The sequence below is a fragment of the Crotalus tigris genome, unplaced genomic scaffold, assembly GCF_016545835.1.
Source record: "Crotalus tigris isolate CLP2741 ecotype Arizona unplaced genomic scaffold, ASM1654583v1 scf7180000018252.723642, whole genome shotgun sequence".
Lineage (NCBI taxonomy): Eukaryota > Metazoa > Chordata > Lepidosauria > Squamata > Viperidae > Crotalus > Crotalus tigris.
In genome coordinates this window covers 357,882-383,098 of record NW_024096906.1, presented here as the reverse complement: position 1 = coordinate 383,098, position 25,217 = coordinate 357,882, and the positions used below count along the sequence as shown (strand labels likewise).

The 25,217-nt window shown below is 41.9% G+C and overlaps 1 protein-coding gene across 2 annotated transcripts in view; it reads left to right on the top strand.

Annotated features, from left to right (window-relative positions):
• The window catches only part of LOC120310652 (leucine-rich melanocyte differentiation-associated protein-like), a 320,932-nt gene extending 296,454 nt beyond the window's left edge, over window positions 1-24,478 (top strand). For both annotated transcript variants that reach the window (XM_039349296.1, XM_039349297.1), the window contains one exon: window positions 23,810-24,478. In XM_039349296.1, the coding sequence (XP_039205230.1) occupies window positions 23,810-23,889 (80 nt within the window). In that variant the 3' untranslated portion in view covers window positions 23,890-24,478. The remainder of the gene's footprint in view (window positions 1-23,809) is intronic.
• Window positions 24,479-25,217: the final 739 nt, after the last annotated feature.

Sequence of the window (25,217 nt, the reverse complement as noted above, 5' to 3'; positions counted from 1 at the left end):
AACTAAGGAGAAACTTCCTGACAGTTAGAACAATTAACCAGTGGAACAGCCTGCCTCCAGAAGCTGTGAATGCTCCAACACTGGAAGCTTTTAAGAAGAGACTGGACAGCCATTTGTCCGAAATGGTGTAGGGTTTCCTGCCTGAGGAGGGGGTTGGACTAGATGACCTCCAAGGTCCCTTCCAACTTTACTACTATTACATATTACATTAATTTTTCTGTTTTGAAACACAACAATGATATCCTTGAAGGGAAATGCTAGGTTAGGCAAAGGCTAGCTTACAACATTGTGTGTGTAAGGAGAAGGCGGGGGTCGGGAAGAAAGAATATGAAGAACTGGAAACCCGATTTATTAAAAGATTGCAGGGACTAGAGAACTAAAACCTCTTAAAACTCCAAGAGTTCAAAGAGGATGCTTAGTACCAGGAAATGAGACCTGGAATGCGTGTTATACCCCATAATTTAAGGCTGATTTGTAGGATCGTTGCACAGGGGGGCAAAAAAATATATTATAACAATAATTTTGTTGGAAGAAGGTTAAGCGCAACTTTATGAAATAGCCCGGTTGTACAAATAGGCCTTAATCTACCATTGTTCTGCTGTTGCTTTGTAGCATATGTGCAACATCAAAGTCACAAATACAAACCAGGAAAGTTCAAACTTTGAGTTTGATGAGTGATCTTGAGAGAGGACAGCAAAAGTCTTCAGCTCTGGATTGTCTCAAGCGGAGACCCCAAGCAGAGATCTGGGCTGTCAAATGATTTGGGCCTGCATGTGTGTGTGTGTTTGTGTGGTGTGCTGAGGAAGGAGGAGATCTGCAGTGAAAGTCTGCCCTGTGAAGAGATCCAGATACCTTGGCTAAGGTATTAGGTGTAGCACCAGGGCTGATGATTTCAGTCAATCAGAATAGAGCTGGAACGGACCTTGGAGGTCTTCTAGTCCAACCCCCTGCTCAGGCAGGAGACCCTAAACCATGTCAGTCAGGTGATTTTCCAGTCTCTTCTTAAAAATATCCAGTATTGGAGCACCCACAACTTCTGGAAGTAAGTCATTCCACTGATTAATTGTCCCCACTGTTAGGAAATTTCTACTTAGTTCCAGGTTGTCTCTCATCTTTATTAGTATCCATCCATTGTTTCTCGTCCTGCCTTCTGGTGCTTTGGAGAATAAATTGACCCCCTCTTCTTTGTGGCAGCCCCTCAAATATTGAAATAGTGCTATTATGTCACCCCCTAGTCCTTTCTTTTCTCTAGACTAGCCATTCCCAAATCCTGTAACCGTTCTTCCTATGTTTTGGTCTCCAGGCCTTTAATCCTCTTAGTTGCTGTTCTCTGTACTTTTTCCAAAGTCTCAACATCTTTTTTGCAATGTGGTGACCAAAACTGGATGCAATATTCCAGTTGTGGCCTTACTAAGGCTTCATAAAATGGTACTCATCCTTCATGTGACTTTGATTCTATGCCTCTGTTTATACAACCAAGGATTGTATTAGCTTTTTTGATTGCTGCTGCACACGGCTGGCTCATGTATAATAGCAGTATTCCAGTATTTGAGGGTATTTGAAGAGGGGTGTCAACTTATTTTCCAAAGCACCAGAAGGCAAGACAAGAAACAAACTCATCCAGGAGAGAAGCAACCTGGAATTAAGGAGAAACCTCCAAACAGTGAGGACAATTAACCAGAGGATCAGAATTTGCCTTCAGTCATTGTGGGTCCTCCAACACTGGAGATTTTCAAGAAGAGATTGGACCACCATTTGTCTAAAATGATATAGGATCTCCTGCTTGAAGACCTCCAGGCTCCTTTCCAGCTCTATTCTGATTCACTAGTGCTGGAGCAATGGAATGCATGCCTGCAAGGCGAAGCAAAGGCACCTCCATTGTTCTGCTTCTTTCTCTCCTATTGCTTGATTGTTCTTGGTGCGGTCTGCCTTTTTTTTCCTCCTAGAGCAGTGGTTCTCAACCTTTTTAATGCCGAGGACTACTCAACCGGTCGTTAGTCGAGGACTACTCAACTGGTGCAGCACCGTTTGCAGAATGGGACTTTTGGCGGGCTCAGCAGGGCAGAGACAGCCTGGACGATTCCTATTGGCTTTTGAAAGCCAATAGAATTAGACTCTATTCAAGAGAGTCTATTCTATTGGCTTTCAAAAGCCAATAGAATAAAAGGGAGTAGCACAGCTAAGGAAAAGGGGAAAAAATGGCGGACTGCGTTGTTTGGCGACCCCCGTGAAATGGTCGTTCGACCCCAAATGGGGTCCCAACCCACAGGTTGAGAACCACTGTCCTAGAGGTTTCATTGTGCAATTGTATAGCTGTGATATTTTACATGTATTGCAGGGTTTTTATTTATTTATTTATTAAAAAAACATACTTTGCAGATAATATAGCACAAAAGGCATGGGCAGGATATGTTCTACAGTTTTGGTATGGGTTTAGATCTAGACTGCGGGTGCAAATTTTTCTGACAGGGAGAACAATTCATCAGTGGAACAGCTTTCCTCCTGTGGGGGCTCCTTTTCTGGAGGTTTTCAAAAATAGACTGGACAGCCATTTAACCTGGATGGTATAAAGTCTACTGCCTTGAGCAGAAGGTTGGACTAGATGACCTCTGAGTTCTTTTTCAGCCCTGTGATTCTATGTTCTAAAATGCATGTATTCGCTTCCTTGAGTTCTCCTTCTCTTCCTCCTCCTCCTTCATCCACCAGCCATCAAAATTGGACTAAAATTAACACACTTTCCCATGTTGCTTATTCAATTTACACTCCTGTGTTAACATAAATTGTGTTTTCTCCCTTTCAAATCCATATCATGAAACAAAACAGTAGAGATAATGCAATTATTCCATTGTTTAACCGGAAGAGACCCCCCCCCCTTTTTTTTACTGGCAATGCATCTTGATAACCAGATAGTTCCTTTATTTTATCCTTATGATAATGCCCTGCTAAATAGGGAATGGGTGTGTGTTTGTGTGTGTGTGTGTGTGTGTGTGTGTGTGATTGTACATAGCACATGGCAAGGAAAATCTGAGTTGAAGACTGAAACTTAGAGTCATCAAATCACAGAATCCTAGCTCTCCAAAAAAACAAAAAAACAAACCCTAGACAACTGACATACACAAAGGATTGTATCCTAACCATCACAAAGCAAAATTGTAAAAATTTGGAATCTCCGAAACGCCTGCTTGCAAAATTCTCAATCTCTATTACTACGGTAATAACATATGACACAAATCAATGCCACCGCAACATTTTCTTGTTACTGAAAACCCTTTTGGTGGATGCACTACGCTGCGTGCACAATTATTAGGCAAGTGAGTATTTTGATCATGTAGTCATTTTCATGCATATTGTCCGCCTCCAAGCTGTATCAACTTGAAGGCTTAGCGGATATAAGCATATCAGATGATGTGTATTTGTGTAATGAGGGAAGGTGTGCCCTAAGGAGATCAACACCCCATATCAAGGTGTGCATAATTATTAGGAAGCACTGAACACCTTGTACTTTTGGGCACTCCAGGTAGGTGGCAGTTCCGGAATGTGATAGCACTGGAGAATGAGGCGTTCCTGGTAGCTTCCCGTTTGATTCTTCTCAAATGTTTGGCAGTTAATGTGTGTCTTTCTCTTTTCAACACGTTTCTTGCAGCCCTGTTGACTATTTGCAGCAAAACATTTGACAATCCTCTGACCACAGGCTCAATATCTTAGCAATTTCAAGAGTGCTGCATCGCTCTGAAAGACTTTTTACAATGTTTGACTTTCCAGAGTCAGTTAAATCTCTCTCTTTTTTGGCCCATTTTGCCTGAGGAAAAGAAGCTGCCTAAGAATGGAATGGAATGGAATGGAATAGAATAGAATAGAAATAGAAATAGAATAGAATGCAGGGAATAGAATAGAATAGAATAGAATAGAATAGAATAGAATAGAATAGAATAGAATATGGAAGAGAAGAGAAGAGAAGAGATAATATGGAATAGAATAGAATAGAAATAGAATAGAATAGAATAGAAATAGAATAGAATAGAATGCAGAGAATAGAATAGAATAGAATAGAATAGAATAGAATAGAATAGAATAGAATAGAATAGAATATGGAAGAGAAGAGAAGAGAAGAGAAGAGAAGAGAAGAGAAGAGAAGAGAAGAGATAATATGGAATAGAATAGAATAGAATAGAATAGAAATAGAATAGAATGCAGGGAATAGAATAGAATAGAATAGAATAGAATAGAATAGAATAGAATAGAATAGAATAGAATAGAAATAGAATAGAATGCAGGGAATAGAATAGAATAGAATAGAATAGAATAGAATAGAATAGAATAGAATAGAATAGAATAGAATAGAATATGGAAGAGAAGAGAAGAGAAGAGATAATATGGAATAGAATAGAATAGAACCGGAAGGGACCTTGGAGGTCTTCTAGTCCAACCCCCTGCTCAAGCAGGAGAAGCTATATACCATTCCAGACAAATAGCTGTCCAATCTCTTCTTAAAAGCCTCCAGTGATGAAGCACCCACAAGCTCTGAAGGCAACTTCTGTTCCTCTGATGAATTGTCCTCCCTGTCAGGAAGTTTCTCCTTAATTCCAGGTTGCTTCTCTCTTTGATTAGTTTCTAACCATGCAAGGTTCATATTTACTTCTTACCCCACAAAGAATCATCGGGATGAATCCAGACATTGTTTTCTTAAACCTTGAGAAAAGCTAGTGATAAAGCTAGTGATCACAGCTGGAAGATCATTAAAGAGAGATCCAGTCTAGAACTTTCCTGAGAACAATTAACCAGTGGAACACCTTGCCTCCAGAAGATGCGGGTGCTCCATCAGTGGAGGTTTTTAAGAAGAGATTAGACAGCCATTTATTGGCAGGGGCTGGACTAGAGGACCTCCAAGATCCCTTCCAACCCTGTCATTGTGCAAACTATTCAGTTGGGCACTGAACCTAACAACACATGGACCAAACTCCAGAAGGAAGGCCGGAGAAAGTTGCTAAATGTGGCTTTCTTATTCCTTTGGCTTAAGATGCCACCCAGTCTTTTCCCCCAAAGCTTTCGTGTCATTTTCTACAGCAGTGGTTCTCAACCTTTCTAATGCCGTGACCCCATAATACAGTTCCCCATGTTGTGGTGACCCCCAAGTGGGTGTGGCCACCAATAAGAGGGAGTAGGACAGCTAGGGAAAAGGGAAAAAAATGGCGGACGGTGTGGTTTGGCGACCCCCGTGAAATGGTCATTCGACCCCAAATGGGGTCCCGACCCAAAGGTTGAGAACCACTGTTCTACAGGGTTTACATCTAGGAAAAATTACTGCTGGGCTCAGCTGGAAAGGCAGGTGACTCCTTTCACTCACAGCCCCGACTACGAACGAATCTCCAGTTGTTGTTTTTTTTTAACTCTGATGGAAAAATAAGAAGCTAAGAGTCCACGGATGAAAAGGCTGTATATTTTGCCCCCTTTTTTCCTAGTTCCAGAGGCTCCTTCCCCTCTGCTCTCCTCCTCTCTTTTCCCCTGCCTCTGAGATTTCCCAACTTTTAACTTTTGAAAAGCCAAGCAGTTTAAGAGGCTCTCTCTCTCTCTCTCTCCCTCTCTCTCTCTCTCTCTCTCTCTGTGTGTGTATGTGTGTGTGTGTGTGTCTGATTGGTATGCAGCACCAACTGCCCAACCTGTTCCCAAAGCCCTGTGCAGGGTGAAAAATGGCCTGCATTTTCTTGATAGCCCATGTGGTTGTAAAGAATAAATGGCTAATGAATTACAGATGAACATTGACGCAAATTAATCTTCCTGATGTCCCTGGGTTATATGGTAGCCATTTAAAAGTTTAATCAATACGCCGAAGTTGGAAACATGCAGCCTGTGCAGTTGTTTGGATGTAATAAACATCAGAGGGAAACAGCGGCTTGTAGCCAGTCCATGGATCATAATGACAGGTATTTATGTTTAATGGACTAAATATTTTTTATTGGTAGAGAGCAAATGTCAGCCTAACTTTGTAAAGCCTTGCATTCAACTTTCTTTTGTGGTTGATGAGAGATGGCTGACATGTCACCGAAAATGAAAAGCGGGGTGGGGGGTGGGGTGGGGGATGGGGGGATGGCAGGGGTGGGTGGGAAAATGCCAATAGAGACAAAGGCAAGGATAAGCAGCCACGTCTGAAAGCAACATTGTGCTGTTTTTCGTGTTGTTGTTGTTTTTTTAACACTCGGCAATCCTCCATGGAATGGAAATGTTAACTCCATTTCTGGCGGGGCTGTAAACCAGTTTACTAGGGAAGCTTTTAATGGGCATTTAATGGGAAAATATGAACCAGACCCACTGCCAGATATTCTCTCCCTGTGAGCAGGTTTATTCGCGAGTGCTTTTCACAAGTTTTACTTCTGGGAGACTTATAATTAGCCTGCTCGCCATCTCTTTTTCACACAGACGACTTGATGAGACAAGAGGAAACAAGGAAATGAGGTTTAGAACCTGGTTTTTTTTTGTTGTTGTTATTTTTGCACAGAGATTTCAAGTTGGAGTAAAGTCATGGCTGGGCATCAGCTTTCCAAACAGTCTACTATTAATTGCAATCGGAGAGCATAAATTTCTGAATTCTGCCGGCTTGTTCAACTTTGCCTTAAAGAAAAGTACATGTGTTTGTGTGGGCGTGTGTTGGTGTGCATGTTTGTGTGTAGGGACAGGGTGCAGTCATTGTCTACCCTAGTTTCGAACATCATACGTTTTGGCATTTGAAGGTAAAATAAAATTTCTTTTTTTAAAAAAAAACAAAAACAAAAATTCCCAGTAAGATCGGGGAATATGAACCAAACTATAAAAGTCGGCCAGATGCAAAGGCTGCACTGATGAGTTGACCATGATTTGCTCTGGCTTCTGGATGGCTTCTCTCCTAGCCTGGATCATCTACAACAGGGGTGTCAAACTGCCGGCCCGTGGGCTGGTTTCATCATACCGCAGCTGCGCCCACCCCATTGCCGGCAATGGTGAAAAAGCTCTGATACATCGTGCAACGCCACGTGACGTCACAAGTTTGACATGCCTGATCTACAATCTCTCCATTGTCAGGATTCAGGCTTCTTAACCTGATCGTGGTTTTAAGAAGCTCATGTTTGGGCGCAACTCTATAGCTGCCATTTTTGCCAAGGCCACACTTGGAATCCGGCATCCAGTTTCGGTCACCACGGTGTAAAAAAGATGTTGAGACTCTAGAAAGAGTGCAGAGAAGAGCAACAAAGAGCATCAGGGGACTGGAGGCTAAAACATACGAAGAATGGTTGCTGGAATTGGGGATGGCCAGTTTAATGAAGAGAATGACCAGGGGTCACATGATAGTAGAGTTCCAATATCTGAGAGCTTGCCACAAAGAAGTGGGAGTCAAGTTCTTCTCCAAAGCACTTGAAAACAGAAGAAGAAGCAATGGATGGAAGCTAATCAAGGAGAGAAGCAACCTAGAACTATGGAGAAATTTCCTGACAGTGAGAACCATTAACTAGTGGAACAGCTTGCCTCCAGAAGTTGTGGGTGCTCCAACACTGGAGGTTTTTAAGAAGAGACTGGATAGCTATTTGTTTGAAATGGTATAGGGTTTCCTGCCTGAGCAGCAGGTTGGACTAGAAGACCTCCAAGGTCCCTTCCAACTCTATTGTTGTTGTTGTTGTTGTTGTTGTGGACTATTCCCTGAAAATCCATATGCATAACTCAGATACGTTGCATTTGTGATGAAAGTGGATGATGGACTTACTAGGAGAAACAATTATGCTTGCATGGTGGAGAAAAGAAAAATCAGAAAACAGTCACCAAGGTGGAGAGATAGGATCAGGGATATCTCAAGGATGTGTCTCTGGGAGATGCTGGAATAGGTGATATGGAGGCCATTTGTCCATACAGTCCCCAGAAGCGACACTTCAATTACATTGTATAACTGACTGATTAAATAGCATAGACTTCCAGCAAATGTAGATTACTTTAGCTCGGCGAGTTATTGTGCCCAGCCAACCTGCAAAGTTACACCAGCGATCCAGTTACTCCAAGGGCATCAGAGCTACTACCACGCTTGTCCTAAGGAGACTTTTGTTTCATTTCCTCTTTTTTGAGGGGGAGGGGATGTTCCTCAGCATGACTTTTTTTCTGGTGGTGGGATGCTAATCCAGATCCACTCATGAAAAGCCAAGTCTAAAACTTTATTGTGTCCTATCTATATTACAAGAATTTCCCCCGTCCGCAAACCTTCCCTTAGGAATAACTAGTTAATGTTTATGGGTGTGGAGTGTGTGTGCGTCAGCCTTATGCCTGTTGTGGCTGTGCAAGGACTCCAGGCTAGGTCCCTGCTTGACCTTTCTTGCCTACCTAGCTGGGACTAGACCAGTGGTGGCGAAACTTTTAGAGACCAAGTGCCCAAACTGCAACCCACTTATGCATCACCGGGTGCCAGGTGATTGTGGCCACCTAGCTGTCGGCTTGTGCTCGCTCGCTCGCTCGCTCACTGTCTGCTCCGACTTGTGCTCATTCTCTCGCTGTCTGCAGCAAATGCTGCTTCTGCTGAAAGTTGCTCCTTTTATAGCCTCTTGCCTATTCCCAGACTGCGCATGCATGGAGAGCTGCAAATGCACGGAGAGGAGGAGGGAACAGCTTGGCCCACAATGGCTCACATGCCATCAGAGATGGCTCCGTGTGCCGCCTATGGCACACGTGCCACAGTTCGCCACCACGGCCCTAGACTATTCCAGACAAACGGCTGTCCAATCTCTTCTTTAAAGCCATCCGGTGATGGAGCACCCACAACTTCTGAAGGCAAAGCTATTGCACTGGTTGATTGTCCTCCCTGTTGGAAAGTTTCTCCTTAATTCCAGGTTGCTTCTCTTCTTGAGTAGTTTCCATCCATTGTTTCTTGTCTTGCCTTCTGGTGCTTTGGAAAATAAATTGAAACCCTCTTCTTTCTGGTAGCCCCTCAAATACTGGAAGACTGCTATCATGTGGTGATGTTCAAGTCTTGTTTTAAGTCTCAGTATAAAGAGTTAGAAGGAACCTTGGAGGTCTTCTAGTCCAACCTCCTGCTTAAGCGGGAGACCCTATACCACTCTAGAAAAATGGATCTCCAATTTCTTCTTAGAAACCTCCAGTGATGGAGCAGGAACAACTTCTGGAGGCAAGCTGTTCCACTGATTCATAGTTCTTGCTGTCAGGAAATTCCTCCTTAGTTCCAGGTTGCTTCTCTCCTTGATGAGTTTCCATCCATTGCTTCTTCTCCCGCCCTCTGGTGCTTTGGAGAATAGCTTGACTCCCTCTTCTTTGGGGCAACCCACAAGTATTTGGGGCCTTCCCTGATGCTAAGGGCTCAGCACAGCCTCATCCTTTTCTTCTGTTGCAAGACACTTTTAAAAAAAATTCTGATATCTGGGGAAACAGTGGCTGTTGATACAGGTGAGACCTTCTCTTTAACTAGATCTTTCAGGGGAAAAAAAACAAATTAATCAAGAGCGAGCTGAAGTGGGTTTAATGATTGCATTCTGCATACAATCAACTTTTCCCTTTTCGAGGGCCATCAATATGTCAAGGGAAGACGTATCTGAAGGATATAGCTCTTCACGTCAAGGTTATCTATTCTCCACAAGGCTCCCACTCTTTGCCAGAGCTGATACTTTACGCTGCCTCTGTCTAACATTTTCATCAACTCAGCAATCAATCAAGGTAATAATGTTGTGCAAAAAAAAATCAATTAACAACGCAATTAAACTTTCCTTATTATCTCAAAGGGCTGAAATAATACCTGAAGGAAAGGCAGACTCACTGAATACAGACATCTATAACCCAATGTGAAAGTGAATTACGAGCCAGGACAGATGTAAGCATGTACCAGTACAGTTATTTTAAATGGAATGTAGCTCATCCAGGCAGCATATCCATCACAGGAAATCCTATATCCTAAAATTCCAAATTACTTTAAAGAAATATATGACACCCGAAACTTAATTCATATTCCCCTGGAAAGATAACACCCAGACAAATACACACATACAGAAGAGAGAGAGAGACAGAGAGAGAGAGAGAGAGAGAGAGACAGAGAGAAAGAGAGAGAGAGAAGCCATCTTGCCTTCTAGCTCCCCAGAAATCTGAACAGGGTTATTATTCAAAGGCAAAATGATATTTCAGAGAGAACATAAAATATAAAAGCTATAATAACATTTACATCTGTATACCAGCCATGTCAGTAAATGCAAGCTATCAATTATATATTATCTGGAGTGTGTGTGTGTGTGTGTGTGTGTGTGTGTTTCTAATCTCATTAAAAACATGAATCCTGGGTAGAGACATATTATAAAAACAAATAAACACGAACACCAGGAAAAAAATTAAACTAAAAACGTTTAAACTAATCTAATGCCAAGCTAATCATCAGGGCTTAAAACAGGTCGATGGGAGTCTCCTTTATAGTGGTTAAGTTGTGTATTGACTACTTTCTTGATGTTGCTTGGGGCTGCTGCTCCGTTGCTTACTTCCCTTCCTCCACTCTCCCCCTTTGTGCATGTGCTATCGTCTATCGCCCCCCCCCACAGGCTCCTAAAACCGTTGTATTCCTTCCCCCCCTCTTTTGGTCGTTCGTTTTGAGCAACCCCTCCTGAGATCCTCTCTCGTCCCAAACAGGACAACAACGAGTGTGCAAATTTAACAATTGCATTCCAATTTACGTTGGATTTTTCTTTTCTTTTTTTGCTTGTTTGTTTTTGGTCCGAGCCAAAATTAGAGAAAGGTTACCAGAATCAGAACTTTTAACTCACTGCAGATCATTCAAATATTGTACTACATATTGAGAGACTGATATTCACGTGGGAGAAAAGATCAGAACAGCTGCTCTGTTTGGGAGGAATCCCTGGTTTTCTGGGTCAAGTCGTGATCGGAAACTGGTTTCATGAAACGTTCCAAAGGGGGAAAAAAATGAGAGAAAAGCAAGTTTCACTCCAGATGTTTCCAGTTCGGAAACTTCCTCTCAATCATGTGATATCAAATATTGGGCAGCCCTATGAAAACATGCTCTGGAACTCTGGTATTATTATTATTATTGTTGTTGTGGTTGTTGTTGTTGTTGCTGCTGTTGCTGTTATTAATCATCATCGTCGCACAGTCAGCCAGATGTTCAGACTGGATTTGGCATTTTGTCTACCTATCGAGTCCTTACCCAGGACCTGGGATAGGCAGATGTGGATGTTTGATGGTATTACATGTATCGTCGCAGGATGGAAGCAGTTCCTAGTAAGGCCGCCTTTTGCAATTGACTAATAGCGAATTTGTCAATGCCAATGGTGTTCAAGTTGTGCTCCAGGTGTTTTGGGATTGCACCCAAGGAGCCTATGACTATTGGTACTACCCTTGCTTGCTTTTGCCACAGTCTTTCTATTTCTATTTGTAGGTCTTTGTACTTTGTTATCTTCTCCAGTTCTTTCTCATCTATTCTGCTGTCTCCAGGCACTGCCACGTCCACTATCCAGATTTTTTTGTCTTTCTTATCGACAATTGTTAAGTTCGGGGTGTTATGTTGTTGTTGTTCTTGTTATTATTATTATTACTATTATAGTACAGGACCACAACAGAGTCCAAAATGTCTGTCATTAAGGGAGTTTTGCCCCATTTTACGACCTTGCTTGCTGCAGTTGTGAAGTTGTGAAGCTGGCCACTTAGCAATCCCAGTTGTTAAGCAAACCTGGCTTCCCCCCATTGATTTTTGCTTGTCAGGAGGTCACAAAAGTGGATCACATGACCTTGAGACATGGCGACGATTGTACGTATGAACCAGTCACCGAGCGTCTGAGCTTTGATCACGTGACCCGTGGGGGATGCTGCAAAAAAGTCATTAACTGTGAAAAAATGGTTGTTAAATCCCTTACAAGTGCCACTGTAACTTTGAACGGTCACTAAACAAGCTGTTGTAAGTTTGATGACTAGTTGTATGTCTTTGCGCTTTCCACAAGGCAAGGGTGCTGTGAATTCTCCCAATTGCCAATCCTTGGCAATTTCAACCCTTTTCGGAACCCCCTCCCACACATGCACACAACCCACCCACCCACCCTCTCAACCCCAACACAAATTTTTGAAGCCAACAGCAGCCTGGGACAATGAGAAACTCAACTGTTAATGATCTTAATGGCGGAGGAATATAATTAATACGTTTTCATCTGCCGTGCCTTCATTGCGCGTCTGTCAACTGGAACCATTCCTGCTGGGTGTGCATTTCATGCCACGACAATGAGTGTGTGTTGGATTTTAAGTGCCGGGCTTGTGCCTCAATGCTTTCTATACTGTGGTTTGTGCGTTATTCACGGGTTGCGTTTTGAAGCATGGATGATACACAAATGTAAATAGCGGGGGACGAAGGCGTTTGCGTCCTTCAGCCCATTGGGAATGATCACTTGGGTTTTTTTCAGATGATTAATTCACAGCTATAAGGGGTCATATATGACATTCTCTCACAAGGGGGCTGCTTTGTTGCTTTCCTAAGCTTTGATGGTGAAAGGTTACCCACCCACCACATGTAGTGTGATTTGTCAACAGACTTATGTCTGCAGGGTAAGTGTCATTTTTATAATATACATGCTATTCAGTATCAAAAGTAAAGGAACTTGAGTTCTGAGGGTGCTGTCTGATGTACACGGTGCCAAAACCAGAATCTGAAGAAGGACTTGTGTGCAAAGAAGTGCAGAGAAGAGCAACTAGGATGATTAAAGGCCTGGAGACTAAAACATATGAAGAATGGTTGCCCCAAAGAAGAGGGGGTCAACTTATTCTCCAAAACATCTGAAGGCGGGACACGAAGCAACGGATGGAAACTAACCAAGGAGAGAAGCAACCTGGAATTAAGGAGAAACTTCCTAACAGTGAGGACAATCAACCAGTGGAACAGCTTGCCTCCAGATGTTGTGGGTGCTCCATCTCTGGTGGTTTTTAAGAAAAGACTGGACAACCATTTGTCTTAAATGGTATAGGGTCTCCTGCTTGAGCAGGGGGTTGGACTAGAAGACCTTCAAGTTCCCTTCCAACCCCATTATTCTATGTTCATCACAATATTGCAGTCGTAAGTCAAGAACTACCTTATGCCTTCAGACCAGCTCTGAAAATCATTACGGGAAGGTGCTCCCAGGCATCTAATAATTGACTTGGGAAAAGAATTGACAGGTGCCGGTCTTAACGCTAATGCTGGCTGGCATTTTCCCTTAATACAGGCCCACAAGTTCTGTTTTGTGTCGAGACTGACAATGCTGCAATAATAAAACTCACCATGGCTGGTTCCCATCCACACACCCACCTCTCACACTGAGGGGCCAAAATAAAAACCCTTTGGTATATCTAGGTGATCACTTATTGCAACCTGCCCAGCATGGTTTGAAGGGAAAGGAAAATAGACAATTATATTGTTTGAAGTAAATATAAATATCATTACAGGCCCCTAAAACAGGGATTAAATCTGCAACCAAATGAAGGATGTCTATGGAGGTTCTCCGTCATCCAAGGTCCTGGTTGTCCCAAAGATGCTTTTTCAGCAGGCAACTGGACTTTCTTGTTTTTCTTTGAAGATGTTTCACTTCTCCAAGAAGTTTCTTCAGCTCTGACTGGATGGTGGGCAAGGGAAGGATTTTTACTCCTTGCAGACAGCTGGTCATTTGCCTCCTTTTAGAGAGTTGTTGAGGCCACTTGGAGGTTGACCTGTGTCCTCAGAGTCACCTGAGTGATGCAAATGGATGTTGAACCTTCTTGGCTGCAGGATGTTTACTGCCCTGTCTCCCTTCACTGTTGGAGATAGGCACAGGCTGTTGTGGATGAGTCTGTGTTGTCTGCATCTCAGACTGAAGCACAAATGGTTCCTGCAGTCTGCAATGTTTTCTGGAAATCCATTCATGCTCCCTCACCATTGAGAGGGGGTTCATCCCAAAGTGCATGGCTCATGTCTGAGGAGATTCTCCATCTTCAGTTGACTTTGGCTGAAGTCCATCTTCAAGCAGGGAAGTTCATTGTGTGATTCTGGGCTGTTTATGCCCTTCCTTGAGCTTCTAGAAACAGACAAGATACTCAATAAACCAGCAAACGTTTGCTAATCTCAGCCTTTGCTTATTTCCAAGTGCTCAAGTCTTCCTTGCAAACAGGAACATTCAACAGAACTTCAACTGCAAAGGGCTGCCCATTGCACAGAAAGTCTTATGGAATTTACATCTTATGGGGTGCATCTTATGACGAAGAGGTAACCACAGCTTGCTAGGGACCTGAATGAAGATTTAGTCCACCTAGAAGGAAAGAAGATCATAACATACATTATCTATTCTAGGGAGATGGCGCGACTTATTGGTGTTCAGCCTGTGCCTTCACATTGTTTCTGCTGTGTAAGATTTAGAAATTCACCTTAACATTTGCTTAGACTCGAGCATACGTGTTGATGGTCATGGTGTTGTTGTTTTTTAAATTTTATTTTATTTTTCTGTTCTATTTTTCTTCGCTCTGCCTTGGCACAAAGAGAGAGTGGATTTTTCATTCTCCCACAAGTCAGCTTTCTAGCCATCAGCTGGAAGCTACGAATGTACAAATTGAAACCATAGATCCTTACAAAGCATAAAGTGGATTGTGATGGCAGCAAACGGGACTGCTTTAATTGTCCTAGTTAGTAGAAGAATAATTTAGTCTGTAGCTTTGGTTTCTTCCTTTGACAAATTAATGCTGCCCTCTAGTGGTCAAGGTCTTCAGTGTAGGTGGGAATAGATTTCTTTGACCTTTGGAACTGAGAGAGAGAGAGAGAGAGAGACTGATTGGAAAAGGGCCATATCTTTAGGCATAATTTTTAATGCAAAAAAAATACAACTTCCATCAATAAAATGTGACTGTAATGGCTGCTATGCTTTAAGCTCTTCTCTATGTCTGCCTGCAGACATAGATAGATAGATAGATAGATAGAAGCAAGAAGCTAAAAACACCAGCCTGAAGATGACGAATGTGACTTCGTCGAAACGTTGCCAAGACACTTCCAATTTTACGCGGGAGAAAACCCGAACAACCAAAGACCTATAGATAGATAGATAGATATAAATTATATATATCTATATCTGTTGTGAAAATGGTAAATAAATCCAAGCACCAGGATTTATTTACCATTTTCATGACATGTGTTTTTAATATAATTAAGGATATCTATATCTATAGTTATATCTATCTATCTATCTATCTATCTATCTATCTATCTATCTATCTATCTATCTATCTATCTATCTATCTATCTCTATCTATCTATCTCTATCTCTATCTCTATCTCTATCTCTATCTCTATCTCTATCTATCTATCTATCTATCTATCTATCTATCTATCTATCTATCTATCTATCTATCTATCTCTATATCTGTTGTGAAAATGGTAAATAAATCCGAGCACTAGGATTTATTTACCATTTTTACGACATGTGTTTTTAATATAATTAAGGATACCTATATCTATAGTTATATCTATCTATCTATCTATCTATCTATCTATCTATCTATCTATCTATCTATCTATCTATCTATCTATCTATCTCTATTTCTATCTATCTCTATTTCTATCTATCTAGATCTAGATCTAGATATGCTACAAGTGGCATAAAGAGGCACGGAAAGAGACATACGTGGCATCACAAGGCAAGATAGAAAGACCCTCACATGGATGAGAGAACAAACGAAAGTCTACAATGCCATCAAGAGTCAAACAGTGGAAACGGCCTGGTCACATAGCAAGAAGAACTCAGGTCAGCTGGACCAAGGCAGTCATAGAATGGATCCTGCTTGATCAAAAGCGTCCATGAAAGAGACCTAAAACAAGACGGAGTGCCGACATCAGCCAAGTCCTGCAGGCCCAACCAGCCTAAGGAAGCTCAGGACCGTGTTGGTTGGAAACATGCGGAAGAGGCCTTCATCCTGCAGTGGACGGACCATGGCTAAAATTATGATGATGATGGTGATGATGATGATATTACAGTATATGTTTTCTCTGAGTCTCTACGGAGACTTCTGGTGACTTCATGGACAAATCCACTTATTATTGTTGGCAGCAAAGTGCAAGTGATTTGCTGGCCTACTGTTTAAACTTCCCAATCTAATGCCTAGCTCTAGGGCAGTGTTTCCCAAACTTGACAATTTTAAGGCACGTGGACTTTAACTCCCAGAATTCCACAGCCAGCAATGCTGGCTGTGGAATTCTGGGAGTTGAAGTCCACGTGCCTTAAAATTGTCAAGTTTGGGAAACACTGCTCTAGGGTTTTCCTTGTGGTCCTCTATCTAAATATGACCATGTTTTGATGCCATCTGCTGAGCTACCCATTTGTATGTACCCCAAATGGCAACGTGGCAACTTACACCGATTCACGTGGAAACACTTGAGAAATTGCTCATAGCGCTCGGCCAGGTGGGGAGAATCCCCCCACCCTTCCACATTTAAATGCAAACCTTACAAAACAGGTAAAGAATTGGCTTTGATGCTACACAATCAGCAAAGGTTGTCAGCCTCCTGCTTTGTCCTTCCCTCTTGGCAACAAAGAAGAGTTAGCAAGTTCCTGCTTCCATTCTCAGTTTCCAAAGTTGAATCGTGTCTTTATAACTATGCATAAAAAGGGCTTTGGGGCTTTCTGGTATGTTCACCTTGAACCGCTATTATTATACGTAAGCACAGTTGCTTAGCAATGGAATGCGGACCAATGGCAAATAGGTAAATGAAAGCTTGATTAAATGAAAGGAAAATAGCGAGAAAGTTGGATGAATCTGGCACAGTCGCGTATCCTAAAATGAGACTAACTGCATCTGGACCAGCTAACTTGCATGCATGAGGTTCATTTAGCAAACTCTCTCTGCTATCAATTATTAAATTCTTCTGATCTTCACACCTCTCTCCCTGCAGAAAACTTGATCTCTTATGCCAGACGTTTATAATGTGAGGAGGGCGAGAAACTGTTAATAATAATAATAATAATAAAGTTGGGAAGGGTCTTGGAGGTCATCTAGTCCAACCCCCTGCTCAGGCAGGTAGACCCTATACCATTTCAGACAAATGGCTATCCAGTCTCTTCTTGAAAACTTCCAGTGTTGGAGCATTCACCGCCTCTGGAGGCAGGTTGTTCCACTGGTTAATTGTCCTCACTGTCAGGAAGTTTCTCCTTAGTTCTAGGTTGCTTCTCTCCTTGATGAGTTTCCATCCGTTGCTTCTTGTCCTGCCTTCAGGCGCTTTGGAGAATAGCTTGACTCCCTCTTCTTTGGGGCAGCCCCTGAGATACTGGAAGACTGCTATCCTGTCCCCCCTCGTCCTTCTCTTCGTTAAACTAGACATACCCAATTCCAGCAGCCGTTCCTTATATGCTTTTGCCTCCAATCCTCTAATGAACTTTGTTGCTCTTCTCTGTACCCTTTCTAGAGTCTCAACATCTTTTGCTGGACTTTTAAGAAGAGGTTGGACATTTGTCTGGAATGGTATTGGGTCTCCTGCCCAAGCAGGGGGTTGGACTAGAAGACCTCCAAGGCCCCCTCCAACTGTGTTATTCTGTTACTGACAGAAGACACAACCAGTAGGGGAAAGGGTGAAGGATTCTCTAAAATTATAGTTCAGCAACAAAGGGAAGAGTTTCTGCTGCCAATCCACATCCCATTAACACACACTGGACCTTAAGAAGAAAAGAAAAAAATTGTAATCTTTTTACAGAGAGAGAGAGAGAGAGAGAGAGAGAGAGAGAGAGAGAGAGAGAGAGAGAGAGAGAGACTACAGAGGTTTTCTCTGCAAACTTCTACTCAGCTATTTAAATCATTGCAATAATTTATCTGAAAGGACCTCTGTTCCTAGAGCTGTAGAAAGCTGTGCAAAGATCACGCCATTATCATTCCAGAAGGAAGAGCTGCTTTATTTTTTATTTTATTTTTTGTGTTCTCTTTGCAAAATGAAGTCCTGTGTGACATCTAAGGCACAGTGTGCTGTTTGTTTCCATGCAAGGACATGTGTAATGGAAACATTCATGCTTTCTCCCCCTCCTCTTTAATCTGTTAACCTAATGGCTCAGATCCTTAATGCGTTAGAGAGCCTTAAACTGTGTCTCAGCCTGGGTCAAAGAAAGCAAACCACGGTCTGTAGCCTGACTCCATTACGATGACACAAAAGAACTCTTGGCATCCTATGGTTGATTATTAAACATCTGCTGGTCTGTTTGTTTCTATGCACTCGGTCTAAACCAAATCAAAGCTAAAACTAGCCAGACACAGTTATATGTAGAGTTTTCAGTTATTTAAAAAATTAAAATTCCTGGACGTCTGCTTTCTTTCATTCTTTTTCAGAAAAAGGACACTCATTTCATCCAAAGCTGCAGCAGAAAGACTGAAATGCTTTTAATCACTCATCAGCTTGACTAGGAGTTTTTACAGAGCCATTATTGCAGTTTCCCTTGGCCTAGTTCAGTGTTTTCAAACTTGACAACTTTAAGATGTGTGGGTTGCAACTTCCAGAACTCTCCAGCCAGCATGCCTTAAGATATGTGGACTTCAGTTCCCAGAATTCTTCAGCCACCATGCCTTGAGATTTCTGGGAGTTGAAGTCCACATATGTTGGCATGTTAGGTGTTAAGACTCAACCAATGTGCAACATCTGAGGTTCTCCTAAGCTTGTGAGAGCTGCCTCCAGCACACCACTGGATCTAGATTACTTTGCATTTTCAAGATTTAAAACTGGGAATTACTGTTTGCCTTTGGCCTTGAAAGAAAATGATAAAACAAAACAAAATGATAACTTATTAAGTTACTTTAAAATAGAAAGGATCTGTTTGATTAAAGACTAAGCAGTTTAATTTTGAACCAATTGAAGCTTTCAAATCATTTGAAGGGTTCCCCCACCTAGACTGGACTTTACAGTCGAATTGTAAAAGCAGCTCCCTATACATTTAGAACATAGAAGAATAGGGTTGAAAGGGATCTTGGAGGTCTTCTAGTCCAACCCCCTGCTCAAACAGATGACTCCATACCATTTCACACAAATGGCTGTCCAGGCTTCTCTTGAAAACCGCTAATGATGAAGCACCCATAACTTCTGGAGGCCAGCTGTTCCACTGGTTAATTGTCCTCACTGTTAGGTAGTTTCTCCTTAATTCCAGGTTGTGTCTCTCCTTGATTAGTTTCCATCCATTGTTTCTTGTCCTGCCTTCTGGTGCTTTGCAAAATAGATTGACCCCCTCTTCTCTGGTCACAGAAATTGTGGCCAATACAATTGTGGACATATGTCTCCTTTCCCTATAGAAGGCTCTAGGAACTAAGCAAGAAGAGGCAAGGACTAAGTCATTCAGATGCCAAACACCGAAACGTTTTTGCATTCATTGCTGGAACTGGGTGACCAGGCTGTGGGTAGATCATGACTTTGGAGGAACATCCTTTATCAGATTAGTATTTCCATTTGGAGAAACTGTTATGCCTTTTATGTAACACACTGATTGATCATTTGTGGGGTACCTGTGGCATTAATCCACTTTCATTCTTCCACAAGGCTAAACTGCTGGTAAAGTGATCACAAGGACCACTTGATTGTGCTGGAGTTTATCCTTTGAGAAAAGATATGAGCTGTTTTAGAGCGTGTTTTTCTGGACAAGTGTTGCAGGAGATGAGAGGAGAGGAGAATGGAATGGTTGAGTGGAGTGGAATGGAATATAGACTAGAAAATGGAATGGAATGGTAGAACAGAGTGGAATGGAATGGAATGGAATAGAGTAGAGTAGGGTAGGATAGGGTAGGGTAGGGTAGGGTAGAGTAGAGTAGACTAGAGTAGACAGTAGAAGAATAGAATAGAATAGAATAGAATAGAATAGCATAGCATAGCATAGCATAGAATAGAATTTCTCTATTTAGAAGAACGTTGAAGCCACCTTTATATCAAATTGTTTCAGTGTTTAATACTAATTGAAATTGAAATTTAATCCTACCCTGAAAGTATGCCTTTTTATTTCCAACCAGCAAGTGTGTACATTGTAGTTTAAATATTCAAGAGTTTTGAGGCTGCACACTCATTTTTAATGCCTTTTTAAAACTTGGGTTGGCCTGCATGCATGTATTTTGTTTATGAGGATAATTGCATCTCCCTTCCTGCCATTCCCCCCCACACACACACACCCTCCTCCTGACAGTCCAATGTACAGTTTGAGTGAGACAGATACCTCCGCACACACCAGCGATGGCTAGATTGTTACTTACTCAGTATAATTAGAACATCCATTCCACAGAGGGAAAACATTTAAAAGATAAAGAGTGCATTTAAAAATGAATCTTCCCCCCCCCCTGCAATTTTTTTCATAATTATACTTTCAGCAGCTTACGGGTGATGGTGGAAGAGGCTACTTAAGAAAAATTAGGTGCTTCGCTTGGAGAGGAATGATCCTTCAAGGAAGGGGATTTTGTCATTTTTCAACAGCCTGGAGAGAAAAGAGTTTCCAGTTCTCCTTGTATTGGGACTATATTTCGCTTATCAGGTCCAGTGCTGGGTATTTTAATTAAAAATGCAATGTTGGGCATTAAAGGTTGGCTATTTCTCTCTCTCTCTCTCTCTCTCTCTCTCTCTCTCTCTCTCTTTCTCTCATTTTCAGAAGATATCACCAGAAAGAGAAATATTAGGAAAGAAAAACCTTTTCCCTCAAATGTTCTTCTTAAAGGCCCCAAGCTCCGGCCATTTGCAGACTTTTCTCAACTGCTAGGAGTGGGAAGGGGATGGGGTGTGACTGTGTGTGTCTGGCTGTGAGCATAAATCCTTGTGAGTCTGCCTCTCTGTGTACAAAAGAGGATGCAGGCCTCTTGGTCACCACAAAAAAAAAAAAAAAAAAAACGATAAGGGAGATTATTGCTTTACAAATACCGTAAACTTCCTGATTAAAAAATAAATAAATAATAGTCATTCCCACGGAGACTGTTTTTAGCTTGGCTTTTATTCAGGGGCCTCTGAGCAAAAAGAAAAAAAAAACAAACAAACCACACATGAACACACACACAGGAAAAAAAAAAAAGTGAACATAAACCAGTAATGGAACCAAAGCTGGGCTCCTTAGTAGGTGCTCCTCCTTCAACACAACACATCATTCATTTAAACAACCGTGGACCGAAGGAGTTGAAAAAAGAAAGGAAAAAAAAAACCCAGCTGACTTTAACAGTCAGAAGTCCCTTTTTCTCCAGGCCAGGAGCAGCCGTACAGCTGAATTTCATTTCTTTTGCTGCCAGAGACCGTCCAAGCTCTCCTTGCCCAGGGTCCCTGGAACGGAGCGAAGGACTTTATTTGAGGTGACAGCTCCTCACACTTCCGTGTCCAGATCACCTCACGTCGCCCAGATCGCCTAGAAAAAACGGGAGCGCTTCTGCCACAAATCCCAAATTTGGAGTGACTGAGGTTATCCTTAAGGCCTCTCGGATTGAAAGGAAAAAAAAAACCAAAACCCAAAACCCGTGACAGCCGAGGCCTGCCAGAAACTTCAGAAACAACCATTGGAGTTTGTGATGATGGCTGGAGAAGGAAAGGGTAAAAAAAGAAATCTGCAGGAACCACAAAGAATATTCTAAGCGATAGGAAAGGATGTCAGGTTTCATTAGCCCCGGCGACAGTGTCAGAATATGCGTGGCGCAATACGGCACCAGTATCTCTGTCCTGGGTGTCTGTTTTGTGTCACCGCACACAATTCCAGGCTTGTCTCCAATCCTGACACAGTGTCTTCTCGGATCAAGTTATTGTCCAAAGAGCCACTCTACCCCAATCATCGCCTTGACTGAAAGCCTGGCCTTTCGCCTTTGAACGCGCTTGATGTCTATTTAAAAATCGGGACGGTGACGGCAGGATCTGTTTTGCTGTCAAGAGATCAGTGACAATATTACTATGTGGCCTCCTTTGTCTACTTTTCTGAGTCACGACACCACATCGCCCATGTGCCACCATTTCCATAAACAGCCTCCATCCCAGGCACAAAAAGAGGAGGAAAAAAAAAACAAAATAAAAAAAAACAGGATCAACTTTAAGGATGTCTTTATCAGTCCCATCTGCCAAAGGAACTTGAGGAATGTTGTTAATAAAAGAGAACTCATGCTAATAAAAATACACTTCATGGTCTTTAAATTCCGATACTTAAAATCGACAGCCCTGGGTAGCCTCATGGGAAAAAGAGAAGCAGCGATAGCTTCCGTGTTTGTCATGAAAAGTTATTCTGGAAGATAAAAGCCCTGTTTTTCATGGATGGTGACTCCCAGAAAAAGCGTGGAGGGATTTATCTATTTCTGATAACATGTGTTGCCTTCTCAGCCGTTCATCCATCAGTCGTATCTATTTATTTCTGCCTTAATCTCTGAAGAAAAACAAGTATGTGCTAAAGTGAGGAATTATATGCATATTCTATTGTGTATATTATATATATTATATTCTCTCCCAAATTAGGTCTTTCCAAATATATTAGTTTTCGGATTTGAACACATTCTTTCATGAGACACCTCCCTAAATATCTTCAGATCTGTACATGTCTGCTAAAAGGCAGCCACCCATTGAATTCAACTGAACACACTCTGTGCTCATTATGTTTATCAGGTTGAGAATTTTCTGGGAATCCTGGGAAAGCAGAAAGCATATGGATGGCTTAGCTGTGATCTGGTAGATCAAGATTAATCTGGGAGTGGCAAGAATTGAAAATAGAGCTCACAATGAAAAAAAATTCAGTTGCAGTTACAGGACTTTCCAACTGAATATATACTCTTTGTCAGTGTTGGTTTTTTGGTCTAAAATAAAATTCAATCTGAAGTTAAACATGCTTCAGGATTAATTTAATTATGCTGGCCTTTGTTTCAAAATCCGACAAAGGAAAGAACACTGCTTTCTGGACTAATGGGCAGATCAGTGGAACATCCTTCCAATTTTGCGTGTCTTTGAACTTTATAATGATCTTCCCCCCCCCACAAAAAAGGCCAAAATGAACATTATTTTACTATCTATTAATATATGATACTTTTAGAAAGGCTTTTTAAAAAAGATACAGAGGCATATTTTGGAAGGAAAGCACAATCAAGTATTTATTTAAATAGAATTATTGCGTTCTTTTTAAAATCCAGAAATAGGATAGAACAGATTTATAAACAAAGAGACATTTGTTTCTACCAAAGTGCTAGAATAGAATAAAGCTTCTTTGTAGTTGTTGCAAAATCTGACAGGTCATGGAGATGAACATTTTGACTGTAGTTTCAAAGAACAAAATGGGTTCCCTTAAGTCAGGGGTCTTCAAACTTGGCCCTTTGATGACTTGTGGACTTCAACTCCCAGACGTGCCTGGCTGAGGAATTCTGGGAGTTGAAGTCCACAAGTCATCAAAGGACCAAGTTTGAAAACCCCTGCCCTACAGAGATGTTATTCATGAAGTCACCAGAAACTGAACTTTGATTTGAAGGAAAGTTTGGTCTTTTAAATGCTGAATTAAAAATGCTTGACAGATGCTGCGTGGGGCCTTTTGTAACAAGTATCCTAACTCAGATTAACTTAAGAGCATTGTTCCTTAAGTGACATTTACATCCTATTTAAAGAAAGAGATGGGGAAAGAATTAATTTTGTTGTGAGTTACACAATGACAATAAAGATATTCTATTCTAAAAAGGAAGTATTGATCTTGATCCTTTGCCTCAAAAGATAAAGCAGAAAAACCTAGTCTGGTCCAGACCTTAAGATATCGAATATCCAAATACAAGATTGAAGGAAACTCGGTTTTTATACTCATTGTTTTTATTCCCGTCCCCTGTACGGGCTCGCGTTATACCCATTGCCGTAACCGTTTCTCTTTTTCTTTCTCTACTCCAGGTGTTCTGGGGAAGTGCCGTTATGTCTACTACGGGAAGCATTCGGAAGGCAACCGATTCATTCGTGACGACCAACTTTGAAGATCAAGAGGTGGTTCTGCATAGCCCTGGCTCTTGTCCTGTGCTACTCACACATCATGCGTTTGCATCTGCAGACCAAGAGGTACACACCACACATCCACACAGACATACCCGACGTTCAAACAAAGAGGAAATGTAAATCCAGTTATCTCCTGCCCACTTGGCCAGGCCTGTCAAAAGCATCCTTCAGCGTGTGCTTGAGTAGACTACATAGATTTTGACATGATTGCCTCTAAGCAGGCTCCATCTACCCCAGTGACAGACGGCAGCAGCAAAGCACCAGACCTGACAGCAGGGACTCCATGATGGATTGCCTGACCCCAATGTTGCTGGCAAAAGGTCACACCTGGCTCTCACTGAGCATGCTCAGATGGTTGGGCGAGAAGCCTCTCCTCCTGGCTGCAGCCTGTTGAGTGTCAAATCTACACGTCTGTCGAAAAAGAACGGTGCAGCTGGCGCCGCTAAAGGGCATCACTTCCTCATCCGACTTGATTTTTCACAAGAATTAAATATTTCAAGTGGGCCCACGAAGAACGTGTGGAGGGCACTGCGGGGTTGCAGAGAAAAATAAACATGGTTTAACATTTAACATCTGGAAGAGTGGTTTCTTGAGAAACCTGGAGGGCAGTGGTGGTGTTGAAGCATGACTGGAAGGAATTTGGGAAGTTAAAAATCTAGTAATATTTCAACTGTCTGCTTTTGATGAGGGCAAAAACAGAGGATGCTTGGGAGTTCGGGGAAGGGGGGTATCTATGGGAGGGAGGTCAAAAAAAGTCAAGAAGGAGGCTGTTATTGCTTCATAAAAGACCCACCTCCATTTTACATGCAAAGCCATCTTCTGGGTGACGCCATTTTATTTATTTATACACACACACACACACACACACACATATCCCCTCCCCACCCATGATGTCTCCAATTCTGTAAAACAATCTAGGCAGAATCACTGTGAAGAAACCACAGCAGGCCTGGCTGAAGAATTCTGGGAGTTGAAGTCCACAAGTCACCAAAGGGCCAAGTTTGAAGACCCCTGCTTTACGGGATCTTCAAAAAGAGAAGATGGAGATGTATCCCTCTCATTTTTCCACTGCACGGTGCCTCCAACATAACACTGAATTGTCAAGACCAATAGCTCCGGATGAGTCTGTTCGTCATGAATTTAGCCATTTCCTTTTCGAGCCAAACAAATTACCCATGTAATGAATTTCACAGTTCAATTGTGCACTGTTTGAAGAAATACTTGAAACTGTCTGTCCCGAATCTTCAAATCTGTTTCATTAGAGGCCCCTGGTCCTTGCATTTGGAGAAAATGAAGCTCTTCCTTGTTC